This window comes from Erythrolamprus reginae, chromosome 1 (assembly GCF_031021105.1).
Source record: "Erythrolamprus reginae isolate rEryReg1 chromosome 1, rEryReg1.hap1, whole genome shotgun sequence".
Taxonomy (NCBI): domain Eukaryota; kingdom Metazoa; phylum Chordata; class Lepidosauria; order Squamata; family Dipsadidae; genus Erythrolamprus; species Erythrolamprus reginae.
In genome coordinates, this window is record NC_091950.1 from 68,707,650 (window position 1) to 68,730,929 (window position 23,280).

The 23,280-nt window shown below is 38.4% G+C and overlaps 1 protein-coding gene across 3 annotated transcripts in view; it reads left to right on the forward strand.

The window, feature by feature from the left end:
* AREL1 (apoptosis resistant E3 ubiquitin protein ligase 1) overlaps nucleotides 1–19,883 on the forward strand; it is a 28,802-nt gene extending 8,919 nt beyond the window's left edge. For all 3 annotated transcript variants that reach the window (XM_070754813.1, XM_070754830.1, XM_070754822.1), the window contains exons 6-20: nucleotides 2,929–3,098; nucleotides 3,178–3,358; nucleotides 5,971–6,218; nucleotides 6,572–6,649; nucleotides 7,186–7,327; nucleotides 8,390–8,511; nucleotides 10,087–10,162; nucleotides 12,360–12,469; nucleotides 12,779–12,958; nucleotides 13,087–13,212; nucleotides 14,141–14,270; nucleotides 14,446–14,504; nucleotides 15,581–15,670; nucleotides 16,055–16,230; nucleotides 17,130–19,883. In XM_070754813.1, the coding sequence (XP_070610914.1) occupies nucleotides 2,929–3,098; nucleotides 3,178–3,358; nucleotides 5,971–6,218; nucleotides 6,572–6,649; nucleotides 7,186–7,327; nucleotides 8,390–8,511; nucleotides 10,087–10,162; nucleotides 12,360–12,469; nucleotides 12,779–12,958; nucleotides 13,087–13,212; nucleotides 14,141–14,270; nucleotides 14,446–14,504; nucleotides 15,581–15,670; nucleotides 16,055–16,230; nucleotides 17,130–17,232 (1,991 nt within the window). In that variant the 3' untranslated portion in view covers nucleotides 17,233–19,883. The remainder of the gene's footprint in view (nucleotides 1–2,928; nucleotides 3,099–3,177; nucleotides 3,359–5,970; nucleotides 6,219–6,571; nucleotides 6,650–7,185; nucleotides 7,328–8,389; nucleotides 8,512–10,086; nucleotides 10,163–12,359; nucleotides 12,470–12,778; nucleotides 12,959–13,086; nucleotides 13,213–14,140; nucleotides 14,271–14,445; nucleotides 14,505–15,580; nucleotides 15,671–16,054; nucleotides 16,231–17,129) is intronic.
* The last annotated feature ends 3,397 nt before the right edge of the window (nucleotides 19,884–23,280 follow it).

A 23,280-nucleotide genomic window follows, 5' to 3' on the forward strand; every position in this document is an offset into this window, starting at 1 on the left:
TTTTCAGCCTCTTTTAGGAAGGAAAAAGGTGGGTCTTATACTCTGAAAAATATGGTAAACTATTAATTTATGGTAAAATTATGAAATATAGAATGCCTACTTAAGGGAAAAAATCCTTTATTTTTAGTATTGTGGAACCATAAAAACGACAAATTTTGTTCATCTGTTTTACGAGTCCACTTTCTAGAAATTTTTAAATAGCCTTGAACTCCATTTTGTCCTGCATGGATAAACATATTATTATCCGAATCAAGTCATAGCATCAATCCAACCGATGCACATAATTCAAGATTTCTTAATATTTTTCCTTTGACCAAGATAGAAAATATTCCATGCACATGGGAAATAATACACTAATTATGTTAGAAGATACAGCTTCCAATAGCTTGTAAATTAAAAAGATGGAATAAACACAATCCAATGGGAAGAGGTTCAAAAGCAAACTTAACTATAACCTTTGCTATAGCTGTCTGAAAATAATTTACCAGTTGGTCTCCTAGTACAGTGTTTCCCAACCTTTTTTGAGCCGCGGCACATTATTCACATTTTCAAAATCCTGGGGAACATTGGGGGGGGGGCGCGCAAAAAAGTTTGGACAAAAAAAATCTCTCTTTCTCCCTTTCGCTCTATTTCTCTCTCCCTCCCTCTTTCTCTCCCTCCCTCTTTCTCTCTCTCTCCATCCCTTTCTTTCTCCCTTCCTCCCTCTCTCTTTTGCTCTTTCTCTCTCCCTCCTTCCCCCCTCTTGCTGTCTTTCTTTCTTTCCTTTCTTTCTCCCTCTCATTCTGTCTCTCTTGCTATCTCTTTCTTTCTCTCTTCCTTCCTCTCTCTTTTGCTCTTTCTCTCTCCCTCCTTCCCCCCTCTTGCTGTCTCTTTCTTTCTTTCTTTCTTTCTCTCTCTCATTCTGTCTCTCTTGCTATCTCTTTCTCTCTTCCTTCCTTCCTCTCTCTTTGGCTCTCTTTCTCTCTCCCTCCTTCCCCCCTCTTGCTGTCTCTTTCTTTCTCTTTCTCTCTCTCTCTCATTCTGTCTCTCTTTCTCTCTCTTTCTCTCTCTTCCTTTCTTTCTCTCTCTTGTTCTCTCTCTTCCTTCTCTGCGGAGGCCGGCAAAGCTTTTCCGGGTAGGCTGGCTGGGGGATAGGGCGCGCGCGCGCACGCACCCCCGACGTTCCAAAGAACCTTCTCCGACCTCCGCTGTGAGAAGGTTTTCTCCGAGCGCTCGCTGGAGGAGCTGGAGAAAGGGGCAGATCGAGCGGGAGGGCGGGCGGGCGTCAGCGGCAAGAAGCCAGGGGCGCGACGGGAACTGAGGCACGGGGGGGGGGGCAGCCGCGGCGCCGGCCTCCGCACTTTCATCGCTCCCCACCCCAAACTCCAACGCCCAGCTCCTTGCGCGGCACTGGAAAAGGGTGCTGCATTGCCGGCTTCTACCTGGTGCTGCCAGGGAATCTCCAGCTGGGCAGGGCTCTCCTTAAGCTCTCCTTTTTCCCTAGGAGCTTGGCGGCACACCTGGCTGTGTCTCGCGGCACACTAGTGTGCCGCAGCACACCGGTTGGGAAACGCTGTCCTAGTAGATAGTCTATCCTTGAATATCTATGGTGCATTTCATCATGAATAATTTTATCCAAGTGAAAAATGTTGCCACATTCCAACAATCTCTTTTCTTTTCTTTTCTTTTCAATATAAAATGTATTTATTAAATTATAAAAGATAACAAAAAGGAAAAAGATAAGAATGAAGGGGGGGGTTTACACAAAATCAAAAGGATATTGAAGCATAATAAAGTTATTGCATAGTAATACATAAAAATTTACACCTCAATGTTATGTTTCTTAAACTATACAAATATAAGTGGTCATTGTCATTAGCGTATATATCTTAATGTTCTATATATAATTTGTGACATTTAGATTCAAGTACATACATATATATATATATATTAGTTAATAAGAGGTAGATAAGAGTGATTTATCAAAAAAAGAACGGAAAATGAAAATATAATTAAAGACAGAGGAAGTTTTAAAAGTCAAGCGAAGTAATTAGGGAAAGGTGAGATTTAAGTAGAAAAGAAGGGGGTAAGGAATGATGGGAAGGGTAAATCTGCGTGTGACGCAGACATTTTCAGGTGAAACGACATAGTATCATAATAAAATAGTGGGTGTATATGTAAGGTATAGTAAATATATAGTTATGTAAGAAAGTGTAGAAATTTGATATAGGAATTAGTAAGTAGTTGTATTAGAGTGTTATGGTGGGAGTAAGTATTTCTATTAGGTTTTAAGACGAATAAAGGGAAATATGATATAAAAATCGTTCTCAAATTAGATTTTATGTTAGTTGGTTTTGGAATTGTTTTGTAGGTCGATATTATTTCCATTTAGAACGGTCAAAGATGAGACAAGTTTATTACTTTTAAGACATGAAGGATATATTTTTTTTTGCTGTAGTCCATTTATACCAGTTGTCCCATATTTTATAATACTCTGAATCTTTTTAATTTTGAATCTCCATTGTGATTTTGGATATCTCCGCACATTCCATAATTTTAGTAATGACTGCTAATACTTATGGGGTTTTTTCTTGTTTCCAAAGGAGGGCGTATGAAATTCTTGCTGTGCCCAAAATCTGTAAAATGAGATATTTTTGTGGTTGGGTAAGCTTCTGCCTGAATATACCCAACAATCTCATTTCTAGCGGTGTAAATGTGAAATTAGTTCTGTCATATGTGTCATTCCATGAAACATTGGGTTGACCCTGTGTCTATCATAATAACCCATAAACAGTGATTTCTTTACTCTGTACATTTTGGGGTGTAGAAAAGTATGTTTGTTAGCTAACACTGGTTACTTCATTTAGTATCAATAATCCTGTTTCTATGTCATTACATCCTTGTAATTTTATAAGAGATTTGTTCAATGTGATTTTTTTTAAATTTCAGGGATGGTAGTTCCCTCAAAAACCAAAATTGCCTGCCATTTCTCCACTCTGGTGCTGACATTTGGGCAGCCACATACTTTGCAAATAGTTCCCAGAGATGAATATGATAACCCCACTAGCAACTCAGTATCATTGATAGATGAGCACAATTACAGCCTCTTGATCCATGAAGTAAGTGGACTCTGTATGTCTTCCAGCATAAAACTTCAGGCCATGCCAAGGTCTCCTAACTCCTATTCATTTTATCTAGCTTGGCCCTCAGGAAGAAGAGCCTACTGATGTTTTGTTTGAAAAGTCTGTGATGTCCAATCAACAGACTTGCCAAGTTTTCCTGAGACTCACCCTGCTGCGTAGGGGTTGTTTCCGTGCCTGCATCTCTTACCAAAAACAGCCTATTAGTAATGGAGAGTTCGACATAATTGTTCTCAGTGGTAAGTAAATTGTTTTTTATACTTTATGTATAGAACCTCAGCTTGGTATATAGTAATCAAAACAACACTGTGCACCTCATACTACAGTTAAAAATCTGGGTTTGTCAAATCTAATCCTTTTATTCTGCTTTTTGGCATCTTATTATCTTGTGTCCTGTTATAAGTATCTAAAATTGAAAATAGCAATGCCATTATTTGTCAGATTTAGTAACTTCGTTTGAAAGCCGTTTCTCTACTTTAAACCATCCTCTGCTACCATGTCAGATTTAGGAGATAAATTACAGCCCGCGTGGACTATAATAAATCAAATCTGGAGTTGATGGATTAAAGTAGAGAAACAGCTTTCAAACGAAGTTACCTTTATTAAGAAAAATAAGAAAATATATCTAATGCCTATCAGAGGCAATTTCTATGTGTGCTAATCTTTGAAGACTAAAGAAAGAAAGATTGATTCTTCCGAGAAGAAAGGAAGTGATGCAAGTATGACAGGCAGGATTTTACATCATAATGGGTGGAGCTAACTAACATACACACAGTTAACTATTTAATTACTGAATGTCTCTGAATGTCTCTGGGGCTGGCAATACATAGCGTGACATTATTTTCCTTGCTTATTTTTTGAAATTGTTAATTGTAAAGAAAGATAATTTTAAATAAAAACATTATAGACTTTGTTGCCTGCATTCTCTGAATGAATAATTTAATTTTATATACATAAAGTGTTTTGGAATTTGTAGTAGATATGCAATCTCAGCATATGAAATCTGATTCGACCACTGATAAATGTATCACTCCAGCACATAGTTTTTGTGAGCCGCCCCTGGTCTTCGGAGAGGGGCGGCATACAAGTCTAATAAATAATAATAATAATAAAATAATTACTGGTTTTAAAAAATCTATGGTAGAAAAGCAATATGTTTAAGGAATTTCCATCTCATTTCCCTCTTGTGCTTCTCTGAATCCATATTCCAAAATATTGAAATGTACGCATATGTTCAGTTGATATCAATCCTGTTTAGACATGCATCTCAACACATATGAAATTTAAAACATAATACATGCAAATACTTTCAACGCCCCATAATTGGTCCTGGATGTTTTATTCCTGCCGTGTTCATCATGGAGTGGCAAGATTTAAAACAGAAAATAACTGGAGGAATCAGAAGTAGTGCACACATCCTGTCACTCAACTCACATTAAAACCAACCCACTCAAAACGTGCAATTGAGCATTAAGCCTCCATGAAATAATCTTGCATATTATTATTATTATTATTATTATTATTATTATTATTATTATTATTACTACTACCATTATTATTATTATTATTATTATTATTATTATTTATTAGATTTGTATGCCGCCCCTCTCTGTAGACTCGGGGCGGCTCACACCAATAATAAAACAATGTACAACAAATCTAATGTTTAAAAGTAACTAAAACCCCCTTATTTAAAAAGCAAGACATACACACAAACATACCATGCATAAATTATACAGGCCTCGGAGAGATGTCTCAATTCCCCCATGCCTGATGACAGAGTTGGGTTTTAAGGAGTTTACAAAAGACAAGGAGGGTGGGGGCAATCCTAATCTCCAGGGGGAGCTGGTTCCAGAGGGTCGGGGCCGCCACAGAAAAGGCTCTTCCTTTGGGTCCCGCCAGACAACATTGCTTCATCGATGGGACCCAGAGAAGGCCAACTCTGTGGGACCTAACTGGTCGCTGGGATTCGTACGGCAGAAGGCAGTCCCGGAGATATTCTGGTCCGATGCCATGAAGGGCCTTATAGGTCATAACCAACAATTTGAATTGTGACAAGAAATTGTGATTCTACAGTACAGTGGAACCTCAAGATACGAACCTAATTGGTTCCAGGGGGAGGTTCGTAACACGAAAGGTTCGTAAGACGAAACATTGTTTCTCATAGGAAACAATGTAAAGTCAATTAATCCGTGCAACCAAAAAAAAAAAACCCCGCAAAAAAATCGCTGCCGCCCGGCTGTGACCTTTTAAAACAGCCCCGCGGCTTCCCAGCCGGGCTGGGGGGCTTCCCGGCAACCCCCCCAGCCCGGCTGTGACCTTTTAAAACGGCCGCGCGGCTTCCCAGCCATCTCCCGAAGCCAAATGCCAAACCCAAACTTCCGGGTTCGGCGTTCGGAGGCTCCTGGGAAATAGGAAGGAGTGGGGCCAATTGAAATTCTCCCATCTGCAGCGTCATCGGTCTCCAGGCAGACTCTCTCTCAATTTCGGCCGAGGGAGAGTCTGCCCGGAGACCGATGACGCTGCAGATGGGAGAATTTCAATTGGCCCCACTCCTTCCTATTTCCCAGGAGCCTCCGAACGGCGAACCCGGAAGTTTGGGTTTGGCATTTGGCTTCGGGAGACGTTTTGAGGGTAGGAGTTGAAACAGTTTGTGTCCAGGATGCGAAGGGGTCAGTAAATATTTTCCCCGCCCTCTTTTTGACTCGTGCAGTATACAAGTCCTCAATGGAAGGCAGGTTGGCAGCAACTGTTTTTTCTGCAGTTCTGATTATCCTCTGAAGTCTGTGTCGGTCTTGCATTACAGTCTGAAGTCTGTCTTTGCCTTGCATTATACCTGTCTGTCTTGCAGAGGATGAAAAGAACACCGTGGAGCGTAATGTTTCTACCTCAGGGGTCAGTATCTACTTTGAAGCCTACCTGTATAATGCTAGTAGCTATACCAACACCCAGTGGCATCTTCCACCCCTGAATTTGGGCTCCTTTCAGCGACGGCTTTCCACCGCTACTGAGGATGAGGATGAAGACTCTCTGTCTGATAGCCTGACCCCTGAAAAAGTGAAGAAACCCAAAAAAGTTTATTGCTACGTTTCACCTAAAGTAAGAGTACTTCTTTATCCGTCTTCCATTCAGACAATAACTACGTTCGCACAGTTCTCGTTGTCACTATTTTGGTATGTTTCTAATTTGCAGCCATTTTCTAGAATTGTCTCAGTGTGATTGTTATGAGGACAGGTGTATTGTGCTACAGAGGTTTTCCACAAGGTGACAGTAATATTTGTGTTGTCACGACTCATCTCTGTGTTTGTCACAAATCTGAATTGTGGCTAAAGCCTACTTTAGATTACTTTTGTTACATTAAAAAAAGAATGGATTTGTTCATTGTTGACATTTTTTCAGAATAATGTACCGGTATTCATGAAAATGCGATTTTTGTTTTCTTTGTCCCAAAGCAATTCTCGGTGAAGGAATTCTACTTGAAGATTATTCCTTGGCGTCTTTTTACTTTCCGAGTATGTCCTGGCACCAAAGTGAGTTTGTGGAACTCCCTGCTACATGGTGGGGCATGTTTTGAGAACATTTGTGGCATGAGGGGATTCAAATAGTTGATTTCATTTACAGGCCTAAATGAGAGTTTTAATTGGCATTTTAGATTTTTCTGGGGGAAAATGTTGTCCTGTTTTACATCCTGCACTTTGTCATTCAACTTCATTTTCCTTTGCTCCCTAAGCCAGTGTTTCCCAACCTTGGCAACTTGAAAATATTTGGACTTCAACTCCCAGAATTCCCCAGCCAGCAAATGCTGGCTGGGGAATTCTGGGAGTTGAAGTCCAGATATCTTCAAGTTGCCAAGGTTGGGAAACACTGCCCTAAGCAAACAGATTCATTCTGTGGGAAATGGAATTTATAAATCATCTTTTTTTGCTAGTCAGTCCAGACCAAGGGGTGGGGCAAGGGAATATGCACAAACACTGGTAATTACATAGGCTGTATGTTCTGTGCTTTCTGGTGAATGATGGTTCCTTCTTCCTTCCCCTCCCTCATTTCTTTCATTTCTTGGTTTTAGTTTTCTTATCATGGGCCAGATCCTGTACACAAATTGTTGACATTGGTGGTGGATGATGGGATTCAGCCTCCTGTGGAGTTGAGCTGCAAAGAGAGGAACATCTTGGCAGCCACTTTTATTCGTTCTCTGCATAAAAATATAGGTAAAATGGGTCAGAGCAGAAGGCTTTACTTCTTGGTGTGTAATGAATCATAAGCGTTTGAGCCACTAATAGATTTTGTACCATTCACTCATTCAATTCACTCACTCACTCATTCTGTTTGCTGCCCATTTTGGTGCAGAGCAACTCTGAAAAATGAATAGAATGCTTTAACTAAGGCATGTATAAATTTAGAGCAACTATACTGCTAAAAAAAAATAAAAGGAACACTCAAATAACACATCCTATATTTGAATGAATGAAATATTCTCATTGAATATTCCATTTGCACAACAGCATGAGAAATTGACTGTCAATCAGTGTTGCTTCCTAAGTGACAGTTTGATTTTACAGACGTTTGATTTATTTAAAATTATATTCTGTTTTATAAGTGTTCCCTTTATTTTTTTTTAGCAGTGTATATATCTTTCTGCATACTATATAAGCTTTCTAATCCATTTGGATATTTCTTTATTTGAAGAGATTATTTATCTCTTCTCAACATTTGTAAAAATCTAATGGTTCCATGGGGAATGCATGGGGAATGCAAATACTGCTCTAATATGTGAAACTTAATGTGTGTGAATATATGCTTGTGTGCATACAAAATTCAGAAGGGAAAAGAGAAAAAAAGGGGCAGAAAATATTAATAAAAAAGAAATTTTATTTGCCTATTCTGTAAGATAGTGCTTAGAGCTATTTTTGTCATGATTTGCTGTCTTACATAATGAAACTTTGAAGCAGAATTTGTTGCTTTAAGTACAATTTATATTTGATTTTAATATTTGTCTAAATATCAATTTATTAAATGTTTATTTAATAATGTTTCAATTGTTTTAATGATGTGAGGTTCCTGCAGTGATTTCCTTGAAATGGGCAGCTATATAAATAAAAATAAATACATGCAATTATGTATGATCCACTGCAGGTTATCTAAATATATTTCAGAGATAAAGCAAAACTGCTGCTTTAAGGTTGTTAAGGCCAAGATATCTTATGCTAAGAATGTTCATGGGGACTTTGAAAAGTTCATGGGGTCTTTGATTCTGGGCCTATTCATTTCAGGAGGCTCAGAGACTTTTCAAGACAAAGTCAACTTCTTCCAGAGGGAATTACGTCAGGTGCATATGAAGAAACCTCATTCCAAAATTTCTTTGAAAGTTAGTCGTCTTTATCTTCTGGATTCAGTGAGTATGTCTAATGTAGAAGTTTTGGATTATACTTATTGTAGAGAAGGAATAATAATAATATATAATTCAAAATATCTTACCCTTTAGGATACAAGTTGTTTTTTAAAAATATATAATGATATTAAAAGTTTTAAAAATAAAGGTAAAAAGTAATACAAACTGATAGAAAGTAAGTAAGGAATAAAAAATAAAAAAATAAAAGAGAAAGATAAAAGTATAAGAAAGAAACAATAAAAGAAAAGTAGAAAAGAAAAAAGATACAAAGACTTCCATTATTCTACAGCAGTTATAAGTACAATGATAAGTTTAACTCTTTTTCATGGGTGAAATTCAAAAATTTCCCCTGATGGGTGTGGCAGGAGAAGGATACTGCAAAATCTCCATTCCCACCCCACTCCTGGGGGAAGGATATTTCAAAATCTCTATTCCCACCCCACTCTGGGGTCATCCAGAGGTGGTATTTGCTGGTTCACTGAACTACTCAAAATTTCCGCTACTCGTTCTCCAGAACCTGTCAGAACCTGCTGAATTTCACCCCTGCTCTTTTTCTAAAGTTGTATCGCGAGTCTGTTTTCTATAATCTATGTAGTCTTGAAAACTATGATAAGCTCATTTTTTTTTTGGTTTTACACAAATTCTGTACAGGGGTGAACTGTTGGAGCATGCCTGTTGGTCGTCGGAGAACCGGTCATGAAGGCAGTGCGAGGCTTAGACCACCCGCCCTGACACTGCCATTTGGATTCTTTTACCTTCTGGGCATGCGCAGAGCATTCTGTAAAAAGCAGAGGGTAAAAGAACCCAAATGGCGACCACGTGGGTGGGCAGAACCTCACTCACATTGCATTCATGACTAGCTCTCCGATGAATGACAGGCACTCCCAAACTAGGAGCATTTCACCCCTGATTCTGTACATAATTCTATTTCAAAATCCATTTTACAATGTTCATTATCACAAAACACTGTTGTTTACTTTAAATTTTTCTAAATAAAAAACCCACTGGCAACTATATCCTCTGCCTCCAATTGTTCTCTTTATTTTATTTTGTATTCCTCATGATAAAATTCTGTATCTTGCAATAAGTTAGCCATTTGTGTTTGTGTATTATTTCTTGTCTATGAAATGGTTCTTGGGATGAGTACCACAAAGTTGTTTTCGGACCCAACCTGGGTTGTATCAATTCTATATACATAAAATGGTATATGTACGAGTCTACGGAGAGGGGCGGCATACAAATTAAATAAATAAATAAATAAATAAATAAAGAAATAAAGAAAGAAAGAAAGAAAGAAAGAAAGAAAGAAAGTCCACATTAACTTTGACATTATCACGCCACAACGTCCATACCATCCAAATCTGAGGATGCGTATTTTTATCTCCAAAAGCCTTGCTATTTTCAGCAGCATGCATTTTTTCAATAAATTGAAACAGCCGACTATAAAGTACAATTTCAGATCAGGTAGATCCAATCCTATAGATAAAAGAGAAATTTAGGAGAAAATCCAAAAATTGACAGTATTTATAGATGAAATATCAGATTATATGATACATCTTTATTCAATTTTACTCATAGACTCTGAAAGCCACACGGAATTTTTCTGTTTCTGATTGGAGCAAAAATTTTGAAGTTACTTTTCAGGATGAAGAAGGTATGTTAATTTGTTATTGTTGTGAGTGTCCATATCAGCCTCAGGAAGTATCACATTCTGAGGATGTGGAAACCGAGGTTTTACCTTACCCTGATTTAAGAAGGTTGTCAGAAGGCAGTGGGGATGAGAGACAATGATTTAGAAGTTAGCATTTAAAGTAGTTCATCTTCAGATAATGGAAGGATAGCTGATAGCCCATGGGTTAATCCTAGGTTCAGGAGATTCGCAAAAAGAAGAGAAGAGATTTTGGGGGAAAAGTTTTGAATCTGCAAGTGTAGAATTCTGGTATATAGCTAATTGCATCATTTCCTGAAATATATCGGAAATGAAGCTGCTTTCGGACAAACTGCATAGTTGAAATATAGTGTGTATTCCGAGCTCCTGAAAAGTAAGCTTTTGATAAACCATGACAAATTGTGTTAATTTAGATTAGAAAGAATCTGAACAAAGCCTATAGTAAAAAATACCCCTCCGCTTTTTGGAGAGATTTATTGCCTTGCATCTTCAGCTTGTTAGCTTGGAATGTGACTTTGCATCGTAAGATTTATTGTGCATGATCTCGCAAAGCTGCATGTAACTTTACCATGTATTCTGTGTAAAAGAGAATAAAATATTTATTTGTTTGAAAAATCAAAGCCTTGAGAAGAGATTTGTGGATTTGCATCAGGTAGACCAAAACAGTTATGATATTGAAGAAAGAAAGATATTGTTTTGGCTTTTTGCAATGCAGTTATTTTATCATTTATTTTACACACGCACACACACAAACACACACACACACAGAGCGAGAGAAACAAAAAGAAAAAAGAGAAAGAAGAAAGAGAAGGAAGGAAGGAAAGACAAGAAAGAAAGAAAGAAAGAAAGAATGAATGAATACTAGCAAATGCTACAATCCAGTGACAGATGGATGGGGGTGGGGGTGGGGGAGGAATCTGTTGTTAATTGATGAAATATCTCCACTCTGATGGTTCCCCATTGGGGCCCCAAGCTAACTGGCAGAGTTAGGTCTTTAGGCTCTTACAAAAGCTCAGGAGGTTTGGACCCTTCTGGACCCTGCTAGCCAGAATAATCAGGCTGTCCGGGCCACAGCATGCCTCCTCTGTTGGCATGGGTGGGGCAGGCCAATGCCAGTGAGATGAGATGGTTCCTCAAGTAGCCTGGACCCATGCCAAAATCTTGAATTGTATCCGGAAATAGACTGGCAGCCAATGCAATTTGCAGAGCACATTGGTTGCATGGCTGCCATTCTTCGGGCCCCAAGAACTGCCTGCACCACTGCATTCTGCACCAGCTGTAGTTTCCAAATGCTCTTCAAGGGTAGCCCCCTGTAAAGCACATTACAATAGTCCAACTGGGGTCTGAATTACGAAAGCCAAAATTTTTGTAATCTATAGATTTCATTATAGCTATTGAACATTTAGTTATGTCTATCGAACATTTTTTTAGTGTACTCTCCAATATAAACAATGCTTATTTTACAAATAAAACAATATTTGGATATCTCAAAGGTGCTTTTCTAAAAGGCAACTAAAAGGCTTTCTTCCTTGAAAACATTTCACTTCTCATCCAAGAATCACCTTTGGGACAACCATGACTTGGATGATTGAGAATTTCCATAGGTTATATTTGGGTACATTAAAAATTGCTAACCCAAAGTTCGATGCTGAATAAAACAATCATCCAAGTTTCTTAAATCCAATTAGATGAATGAATCTTTTTGCCACGTTCATTAAATGTGGAGGATATAGAATAATATTCTCTTCGTGGCAGACTCTGAGGAACACAAGAGAAGATTTCATATTGACTTTTCCAGTCTCTGAAACTCTTGTGTCCTGAAAGACTAGACTAGCTCTATTGCTCTTCTGCCTGCATGAAAAGAAAATTGTTACTAAAACAGACGTTTGCTGAGTTAACTGACCTATTGCTGAAAGAGGTTTTAATTTAACAAGTGCTAATTCTTTTTTTGTTAATGAATTTCGTTTTAAGATTTTATTTACAACTAGGTCATTTTATTTATTTCAATGAAAAGAACAGTTATAAACTTAAGGCCGCAGTGATAGAAATGTGGAGCATCTTGTTACAGTTGAGCACCATGTAATAAAAGATACCATGTTTAAAAATATATATTTTTCTTTGATCACTGTATTCTTGATTGCATAGGATCTCCTAAGATCTATCTGATTTTTCCCCCTTGCAGCTTTGGATTGGGGAGGTCCTCGTAGAGAGTGGTTTGAACTGATTTGTAAAGTTTTGTTTGATACAACCAACCAACTATTTACTCGCTTCAGTGATGATAATCAAGCACTGGTGGGTATCTTTCTATTGATCATAGTGGAAATAGAGTATTTGTCTGTTTCTTCTGTTTAGAGGCTTACGGCCAAACAGTTGTGTACTTCTCCAAGTTCTAAGTCTTAAGAGATCACTCTACTTGAGACCTGGGAATTTTATGGCTCACAGGGCACATCCATCCCTTTAATTGTCCCCGCCTGGGGCAGCGATGACAGGGCAGTGGGGCAGCATAACATATCTAATTTCTTATGTAGCCCCTTGGGAAACATAATGGTCCACCTCTCCTCTATTGATTGTCATTCTCATTGTGAGATTTCTTGTTTGTAGGTACACCCCAATCCTAATCGACCTTCTTATCTAAGACTGAAGATATATGAATTTGCAGGGCGCTTGGTTGGAAAGTGTCTTTATGAGTCATCTCTGGGAGGAGCTTATAAGCAGCTGGTGAAAGCTCGATTCACACGATCATTCCTGGCTCAGATCATAGGATTAAGAATGCACTACAAGGTAAAATCACCCTTAATTTTTTGATTTTCTTTTAGAACATACAGGTGGGATCAAGATTTTGCACGTCGTCTTAACTTTATTTACTATCTTGTCCTTGTTTTAATTTTGTTTTTTTGGTTTTCTTTCAGTATTTTGAGACAGATGACCCAGAGTTCTATAAATCTAAAGTTTGCTTTATTCTGAATAATGATGTGAATGAAATGGAGCTAGTTTTTGCTGAGGAAAAATACAACAGAGCTGGGCAGCTTGAGAAGGTGAGAAATAAGTTGTTGATAAGTTATTGATCTTTTATTCTCATATTGCTGTACCGTTGCTTTGTTTTTCATCATTTATTCCATGGTTCCTTTGCTTTATTGCTGTTTATACTTCTTTTCATTTCTCCATTTTTATTGTTGTAAGCCACCTAGAGTAGCCCCATGGTGAGATCAACAGTAAATAAATTTAAGAAACAAGTAAACAAGTAAACAAACAAGATACAATTTAAATGTCTCCCATTTATCTGTCACCCACCTCCTCCCGCTTATGACTGTATGACTGTAACTTGTTGCATCCTTACAATTTATATTAATATTGATTGTTTCCTGATTGCTTATTTGTACCCTATGACAATCATTAAGTGTTTTGTACCTCATAATTCTTGACAAATACATCTTTTTTATGTACACTGAGAGCATAAGCTAAAAACCCATAGGTTTTTTTTAAACTATGGGTTTTTAGCTTTCTAATTATTGAATTTGTATTATATATTGTTTTCTGTTACTGTTGTGAGCTGCCCCGAGTCTGTGGAGAGGGGCGGCATACAAATTTAATAAATAAATAAATAAATAAATAAATAAATAAATAAAGAAAGAAAGAAAGAAAGAAAGAAAGACAAATTCCTTGTGTGTCCAATCATATTTGTTAAGAATTCTATTCTATTCTATTCTATTCTATTCTATTGTTTCCATTGTAACATTGTTGTTATTATTGTTGTGAGCCGCCCCGAGTCTTCGGAGAGGGGCGGCATACAAATCTAATAAATAATAATAATAATAATAATTATTATTATAATTATTATTCTATTCTATTCTATTCTATTCTATTCTATTCTATTCTATTCTATTCTATAGAATGGGGAAAGGATATCATATGACCAGATGTACTTTTTTCATCCAGCAAACATTCTCTCTCTCTTTTTTCCAGGTAGTTGAACTGTTAACAGGGGGTGCTCAAATGCCAGTGACCAATGAGAATAAAATATTGTACCTGAATCTGCTTGCACAGTATCGATTAGCCAATCAAGCTAGAGAAGAAGTGGAACATTTTTTGAAAGGTAACGCACAAAATATAATCTTTGATTTATTTTGTTTTGCTTTCCTTTTTTTTTTTTTTGCTGTTTCCTCCAAAATGAGCATTGTTTGTTTAAAAGAAAAGAAGAAAGTGATGAAATTCGATCTGGGTTTTAATGCCCTTTATGGTTGTTTATCTAACATGCCGCTCTCTTTTAGGTCTCAATGAATTGGTTCCTGAAAACCTCTTGGCTATTTTTGATGAAAATGAACTTGAGGTGAGAAATTGGACTTTGCTGTCATTAAGAACAGGAGCATGTTCTCAGTTAAATATCAGACATTAGAATAGTTGGTGCTGGAATCCCATTTATGAATGATTGCATTGTTTGTATAAAATGTATGACTTAACCAACATTATTTTTATGTAGCTAAAATAAAGTTGCTCATGAACCAAGCTCCATGCTTTCTGCTTAAAAAATCTTTCCAATCTAAGCTGGAGAAGGAAGCTGCAAACATAAGCAATTCACTTAGGAGAAATAATGCCTTACATTGCTTCTTAATAGTATTTTTTCATACTCTAAATTTATTCGGGTGTTTGAAATTATATGCCACAGAACCTGGGTTTCCTGGAAGACCAAGAGATTAAACAAAAATTCACTCAAATAAAAAGCCAGGGCTTTCCAAATTATTTTTCTAAATTTTATGGTAGGGGTGCAGGGTTTGCAACTTGCAAAAAATTGAAAACCTTGCCCTTGAAAATAACTTAAACATTTATACAAATTGACATATATTTAATGCTTTATGGCAGCAAATTTACTGTGGTTTGGAAAGTACAGAATTTTATACATATTTCTACGATATCTAGGCAAATATCCTTGCTGGAAAACAGAATCATTCTTCGTGTTTTAATTCACAAATAGGACATTTTTCCCTGTTGTAGCCATTTGCCCTCCATCCTACAATTTGAAAATTTGTGCTGTTGAAATTAAGCAGGAAAAAGTGCAATTTGGGACAATGTAACATTGTAACATCAAGTTGTTGTTATGTTATTATAATGTAATGTTATTATGTTAGCATTATAGTAAGAAAGGAAATGAGAGTATTAGCTTGATCATTATGTATATTTTTAAAAAAGTTTGTAAAAAATATTTTACAAATTACAGATGTTTGTGAAAGTGCCAAACTTCCTTGTTGTTCATTGGTTGGTGTCATTTAGCTACATTCAACATCTAAGCTTAGTATTAAATGTTCCTATTCTTAATTATGAGCATTTTAAGGTTAATCGATGCGTGGTTTGAAAGAAAAACATTAGAAGGCTTTTTCTTTGAGCAAACGATGTTTACTTTTCTTCCAGTTGCTGATGTGTGGCACAGGCGATATCAACATCTCTGATTTCAAAGCACATGCTGTGGTAGTGGGTGGTTCATGGCACTTCCGAGAGAAGGTAGCATGAATTCCTTCCATCTCAGTGATGATAATAATAGTAATAATATTGATTTTCTGTGAAAAAGAGAACAATGCTTCATGTATTAGAGGAGGCATAATTAAAAACACAATTATTAAACATATAAGCTGTGTTGCTGAATTTTCTATCGATTTCTTCTTTCTGTGTAAACCTAAAAATGTTCTTTAAATGTGTACTTTCTTTGTAATTGAAATTTATTTATATCTGTGTGCGTATGATATCTCAGTTCACTTGTTAAATCATCTTCAGAATTGACTATGGCACCTAGGTGGTTATTTTGCTATAAATTTAGCAATGTACCCATTTCCTCACTTAATAATCTGGCATTCTTCTTGTTTCCCTGACTTTTATTGTAACTTCTAGGTGATGCGCTGGTTTTGGACAGTAGTTTCTAGTTTTACACAAGAGGAACTAGCTCGGCTGCTGCAGTTTACCACAGGTTCTTCTCAGTTGCCTCCTGGAGGATTTGCTGCGCTTTGTCCATCTTTCCAAATTATTGCAGCTCCAACGCATAGTACACTTCCTACAGCCCATACTTGGTGAGTATCTTCTAAGAGATTCTTTGTTATCTGTAGCAAGCTTCATTCTGATAACTGATCACTTACTAGAGTGTTTCTAATGAATTGCAGTGGTGTATTGTACAGTGATACCTCATCTTACAAACACCTCGTCATACAAACTTTTCAAGATACAAACCCGGGGTTTAGATTTTTTCGCCTCTTCTTACAAACTACTGTATTTTCATCTTACAAACCCACCGCCGGGCAACCCCACTCTGAACTTCTGTGTTTTTGTGATGCTGCATGGGAATCCCAGCAGCGGAAAAATGGGTGCTTCGCTGGCAACGGAAGTTCGGAGGTGGGGTTTCCCAGCGAGGGGAGCCTCAGTAAAATCGCAGCATTGCAAAAACACAGAGGTCCGGAGGTGGGGTTTCGAGGACTTCACTGTTGTTGCGATGCTGCAATTTCACTGATGCTCCCTTCGCTGGGAAGCCCCACCTCTGGACTTCTGTTGCCAGCGAAGCGCTTGTTTTTGCAATGCTGGGATTTCCCTGCTGGGATTCCCCTGCAGCATCGCAAAAACACAGAAGTCCGTAGGTGCGGTTTCCTATGGAGGGGAACCTCAGGAGAATCCCAGCAGCGCAAAAACGGGCACTTCAACTGGCAAAAGAGGTGAATTTTGGGCTTTTTCCATTGATTCCTATGGGAAACATTGTTTCGTCTTACAAGCTTTTCACCTTACAAGCTTTCGTCTTACAAGCTTTTCACCTTACAAGCTTTTCACCTTAAGAACCTCATCCCGGAACCAATTAAGTTTGTAAGACAAGGTATCACTGTACTATGAATAGTTAAATACTTATTCTCTTGCATAGGAAATATTGAAAGCATAGCCTTTGATGCTTTACACTCTATACTCTAAGCTGTGTTCTTTCTTTCAGTTTTAACCAGCTGTGCCTCCCAACTTACGATTCTTATGAAGAGGTGCATAAGATGCTGCAGCTGGCCATCAGCGAGGGCTGTGAGGGTTTTGGTATGCTCTGACACCTACTGGAGGAACCTACTACAGTACCTTCCTTAATTCTTCAGGGCAAGGCTCAGTCTTACTTCACAGATCCTTCTGTCGCCCATCTGGAAGGCAGCAGAAAGCGGAAAAATGCACCGTGTGAATTGGAACAATTCAGGGTCTTATGCTGACCACTCCATTCTCAGCAGAGCACCAATCATGAATTGGAGTTCACCTATGGAGTGAGCCTGGAGTTGTATTTCATGGGCATGATGTGTCTGGGATTTCTGATGGGAGGAAACACCCAAACCAGTGTTGCAGCTTGGTACAGGAGGCGATTAGGATAGTTATGTAACTTGTTACTTTGGGGAGATGGCTAGATGAGTTTGGGAGCCCTGAATCCCCATGTTACAGGTATCTTTCCATGCCTTGACCTAAGTTTTCATGTAAGCAATCCCCTTTTTACTTGGATGTTACAGGAAAGCTTTTAATTTTCTTAGCCACCTTGCACTGCATGATGCCACTTGTTGTTCTGGTTAGTGGATGAGAACTCTTATTACTGGAGCACAAGTGCTGATCCTTGACAGTGTTTTTGGTCCTCTGCCCAATAGGTGGAGGAAGAGCTGTTAAAACGATGGAAGAGTACCCACTGACTTTTACCAGTGAAGTTAAAGAATATTGTAGCCTTCCAGATGCTGCAATCTATCCCATGGAGGCTCACTATTTGATTGTAGAAATTAAGGCTCATGAGATTTTGAGTTCAGAAACTCTGGGGGCCTCTTGTTAGCAACCTCTGTCCAGGTAGTGGTAGCAAAAATATTATTTCTGTGTCTTGAGCCAGGTAGAGAGTAGTTAAACAAGGCAGTTATTCCAGCATTTTTCTTTCCTGTGTTCCGCATCAGAAGCATTCCATATTTTTAGGAGCTGATATTGAAGCTGTTTATTATTGTTCTGGAGGAAGTGGGCTTGCAAGGCAACACAATCTGCTTGAACTAGAAGGGGACAGCTGTGTGAGTTGTCCTATGTTATTGATGAGTGTTTTTCAATCACAACACTTTTAGCACTCCCATTTCCTTGGCAATAATGAGTGGGAATTCAGGGATTCCAGCTGGCAGCTTAACCAATTTTTGTCAGCAAAGCCAAAATCTGATTGAATAATAAAGCTGAGTATTTCGTTGGCACCTAAAGTGCATTTATCCTGGTCCGAGGAGACAGATACCAAGATTATAGTGTCATTACCTACTAAAAGAAGTCATTCTGCTACACACTGAGGCTCTAATTTTCTGGAGAAGAGTGGGTAAATCTTATGATACTATTTAATATTGTGGTTTACTTCTCCATCATCATTGGAGTCCTTTGCAAATTATATAAAAAAGAAGAACAGTTTGCAAATCTGCCTCATTGAATATTGTTAACTTTTTCTTTGTTTGAATGTGTGCCGCATTTACAAAGAAGTTCAAGCCATTATTTTGCCAAAAATGTTGGACTATTGAGTATTGAAATAATTCAGGGATCCCCTGGGGGGCATTCTCAGAGACCAACACTGTATTTTTCTCCATTGGCAGTCATTTTTTCTCTCTTTTTTAAAAAAAAGCATGTAGGTACCATTTTGATTGTATTAAAAATAAATTCTTTGGTCAGTGCAACTAAGGCTTGCAAATGCCTGGAAACATCCATTGCCCACTGCTCGTCCAGGGGACCAAACAAAGTCTATGCTGCATAGCTCAGGCAGTTGATGATTTAGAGCAGTGTTTCCCAACCTTGGCAATTTGAAGATATCTGGACTTCAACTCCCAGAATTCCCCAGCCATTCGCTGGCTGGGAAATTCTGGGAATTGAAGTCCAAATATCTTCAAGTTGCCAAGGTTGGGAAACACTGATTTAGAGGGTGGGGTGTTTCTTGATGCTGTTCCAGTCTTTTCTTTTGCTCCATTGACCTCCTAAGGGCATTCCCAGGCATGGCTGGAGTCTGGCTCTGCTACATCTTCCTCAGGAATCCCTTTGTTTCTTCTTTAGAGCTCCGTTGTTATTTTATAAATAGTGGATTGAGTGGCTGGATATTCAGCAGACACCTTCTGTTTGAAACCACTCTATTAATAAATGCATTTGGCACTCTCGCCTCTTTGCAGAAGCCAAGGATTTTCTTTTTATGTAAGCTGAGTCAAAACAGTGGTAGATGACCCTTGTTCTTAGCTAAAAATATACTTTGTGCTTCTCAGCATTGCCCTTAATTAACAGGGTCACATTTGTCCCAGTACTTTTATAGTTTCAGTGCATTTTCCTAAATCCTTGCTGCTTAATTCTTCCCTAAACTAGTTATAATACTCCAGTTCTTTTTGTGTGTTGTGGTGCAGACTGTGTTATACCCTGCTCTAGTGTGTATCCACACACGTGTGTGCTGAATAAGTTTTATGTTTCTTTGGTCCTTGTTTGTTTCATCCAATGTGGAATAATTCCAGGGATAGAGATTTAGCTTGTGATGTAGGCTCCTATAGATCTCTGTCTCTTGGACTGAATACCATAGAATACCCTACATATGAGACTATCTTGCATGCTTTAATATCAAGACCTGTTACTTTAACTTGGTCAGGGCCAGTTCCCAGTGGCCAGTTTCAGGTAAGATTCGGCAAGATTATGTAAGCCTCTAATGTAAATAGTTTGTACAATAAATAAAATATTTGAAATATGATTTGTCTGTCACTGTTTCTAAGACAGGATGCTTTAAATAATGAAGTGGAATGTGTGGGAGTGGGTCGATAGGGGAGATACTTTCTTGGGTATTTCTTTATTCATACTTTGGTTTGCTCACGTCTGTAGTGTAGTTATTATTATTATTTATTAGATTTGTATGCCGCCCCTCTCCGAAGACTCGGGGTGGCTCACAACAGTAATAAAAACAATATAGCAGTGGAACAAATCTAATATTAAAAACATATAAAACTCTATCATTTAAAAAACAACAACCAAACAGCACATTCATACCAAACATAAAACAAAGTATAACAAAAAAAAGCCTGGGGGAAAGGTGTCTCAACTCCCCCATGCCTGGCAGTATAAATGAGTCTTGAGTAGTTTACAAAAGACAGGAAGGGTGGGGGCACTTCTAATCTCCGGGGGGAGTTGGTTCCAGAGGGCCGGGGCTACCACAGAGAAGGTTCTTCCCCTGGGGCCCGCCAAACGACATCGTTTAGTTGATGGGACCCGGAGAAGGCCAACTCTGTGGGACCTTATTGGTCGCTGGGATTCGTGCGGTAGCAGGCGGTTCCGGAGGTACTCTGGTCCAATGCCAGGGATGTCAAACTCGTGTCGTCAAGGGTCATCATGTGATGTATTGGGACTTCCTCCTCCCTTTGCTAAAACGGGCAGGGGTGGGGCCAGCACATGACACATCTGACCCTCAGGCCACGAGTTTGACACCCCTGTTCTAGACTTCACAAGTAAAGTAACAGCCAACCATGCATTTGTAACCCCTTCTAAAAAATGTACATGTGTCTTGTCTGACACTGATTTAGGTTTCATTTAATTTATTTCATATTAATCAGCATTATCTCAACATTTACTGGATAATTTGCTGTCATGATAACATTAAGTTGCTTTTATGATTAAAGATGAATTGCCACAATCTCACTTCCTTAAGACCGTAACTAGAGAGATTACAATGTGTTTTAATCAGGAATATGTAGATTGTTTAGATAATTGAACATGCAGTTGATTTTTTTATAGTGAAAAATGAGTTCTATTTATTTTGGGACTGTATTTGATGAAACAAAATCTATCATTTTTGAGCAATAATAGTAGTATATTTTTGTTTATTTCATTTACCAACTTGAGTATGCTGCCTGATCATTTACAGTAAAACCAATAAAACAAATACTCATAAAAACTAAGCAATAAATGGCATTAATAAAAGATCTTGCTATTACTGCTATTCATGCTTCAATTCAAAACAACATCGTTGTTAAAAATATCTTAAAAATATATCCATGTTGGAACTTATGGACAAAAATCCACTATTTATTTTCAAGAGGAAGTAAAAAAAAGGCATTTTTTGGTGGGTTCATTATTTGGGAAAGTGCACTTGCTATCACTTTTGTTATTAAATACCAGGTGTAGCCCAATGCCAATAATACCTCCCATAAATAAGTGCAGGTAGGCTACAATCTATGTTCAGGCTCTATGTTTTGCTTTTTCTCACCTGATGTATGAAAGTTAAGAACAAATATGATGTGTTACAGGTAATCTTTATTTAGTAACTGCCTTACTTAACAATCATTTACAACTTCAGTTGATTAAAAAAAGTACTCGTAACTTTACAACCAGTTCTTGCATTGATCACCTTTGCAAGTCACAAAGAAAAGCAGAAGTAAGACCATTAGCCCAGTCACAGTTTCATTTAGCAACTGTTTTGTTTAATGAAGGAGTTGCCATTCCAATTGTTATTGCTACATAAGGACCACCTGTAATTTTACAACACCATTTGCCATACAGACTGTATTGGGATTATAGAATAATGAGAATCTTTATGTATGACAATGTCATTCCATTAAGCTATTTACAGAAAATATTCTGTGGTAATTCTAGAGGCATTTTATTGCTAGCTTTGCTGGAAGACTTATGGACAGCAGTACAGTGATCCCTCGATTAGTGCGGGAGTTACGTTCCAAGACCTCCCGCACTAATCGATTTTCCGCGGTATAGTGGTGCGGAAGTAAAAACACCATCTGCGCATGCGCGCCCTTTTTCCATGACCGCGCATACGCAGATGGTGGAGCCGGGGAGCAACGAAAGTGCGGAAGCCGACAAAGATTGCTTTGAATGTCGGCTGCCCCCACCCCCCCAACACCCGCCCACCTGCCGTTCACCCCGCCCGCCCGGCCGCTCGCTCGCCGCTCGCCCGTTCACCCGCCCGGCCGCTCGCTTGCTCACCGCTTGAGAGCAAGAGGGGGACAGATAGAGAAAGAGAGAGAAGGAAAGAAAGAGATGAGAGAGGGAGGAAGAGTGTGAGAGGAAGAAGCAAGATAGAGAAAGAGAGAGAAAGAAAGATGAGAAAGGAAGGAAGAGAGAGAGAGAGGAAGAAAGAGAGAGAGAAGAGTGGAAGGAAGAGAGAGAAATGATAGAAAAAAGGGGAGAAAAAAAGAAATGAGAAAATGATTGAAGCAGAGAATGACAGGAAAGAAAGAGAAAGAGACAGAGAAGTGACTCTTGGTGATGACGTATGATGTCATCGGGTGGAAAAAACCGTGGTATAGCAAAAAAACCGTGGAGTATTTTTTAATTAATATTTTTTGAAAAACCGTGGTATAGCGTTTCGCACTAATCGAGACCGCACTAATCGAGGGATCACTGTATAGCCAGTAAGTACAGTGGTACCTCTACCTAAGAACGCCTCTACTTACAAACTTTTCTAGATAAGAACCGGGTGTTCAAGATTTTTTTTGCCTCTTCTCAAGAACCATTTTCTACCTACAAATCTGAGCCTCCGAAACTAACCGGAAAAGGCAGGGAGAAGCCTCTGTGGAGTCTCTAGGAGTCTCCTGGGAGGAAACAGAGCCTCTACCCTCCCTGTGGTTTCCCTAATCACATGCATTATTTGCTTTTACATGGATTTCTATGGGAAAAATTGCTGCTTCTTACACACTTTTCTACTTAAGAACTTGGTCATGGAACGAATTAAGTTCGTAAGTAGAGGTACCACTGTAGTTTAAAATGATTGCTTGATTAAAGTGGGTGCAAGCAAAGTCTCAATAATCTAAAATAGCTTCTATTCTGTCCAGTATTTGAGATTGTAAATGTGAATTATGATTCTCATCTTCAAATGCTTCCTTAAGGAACCTGTACATGTTTTTTCTTCCCTTTCCCTGTACATGTTTTTTCTTCCCTTTCCCTGCAGTTTTCTTTGTAATGTCTTTGGAAATACCTTGTCATTGCCTCCTTCCTAAGACTTGGAAAGAGTAGTCCAAAGTCATTCCATTGGCTTGGGATCATAAGAATGGGTGCCTGGTGCCATATGCACTACATCAAATCAACTCTCTTCCATACAGGTTATGGTTGAAGAATTAGAGCTGTGGGAAGGCAGTTTTGGCTGC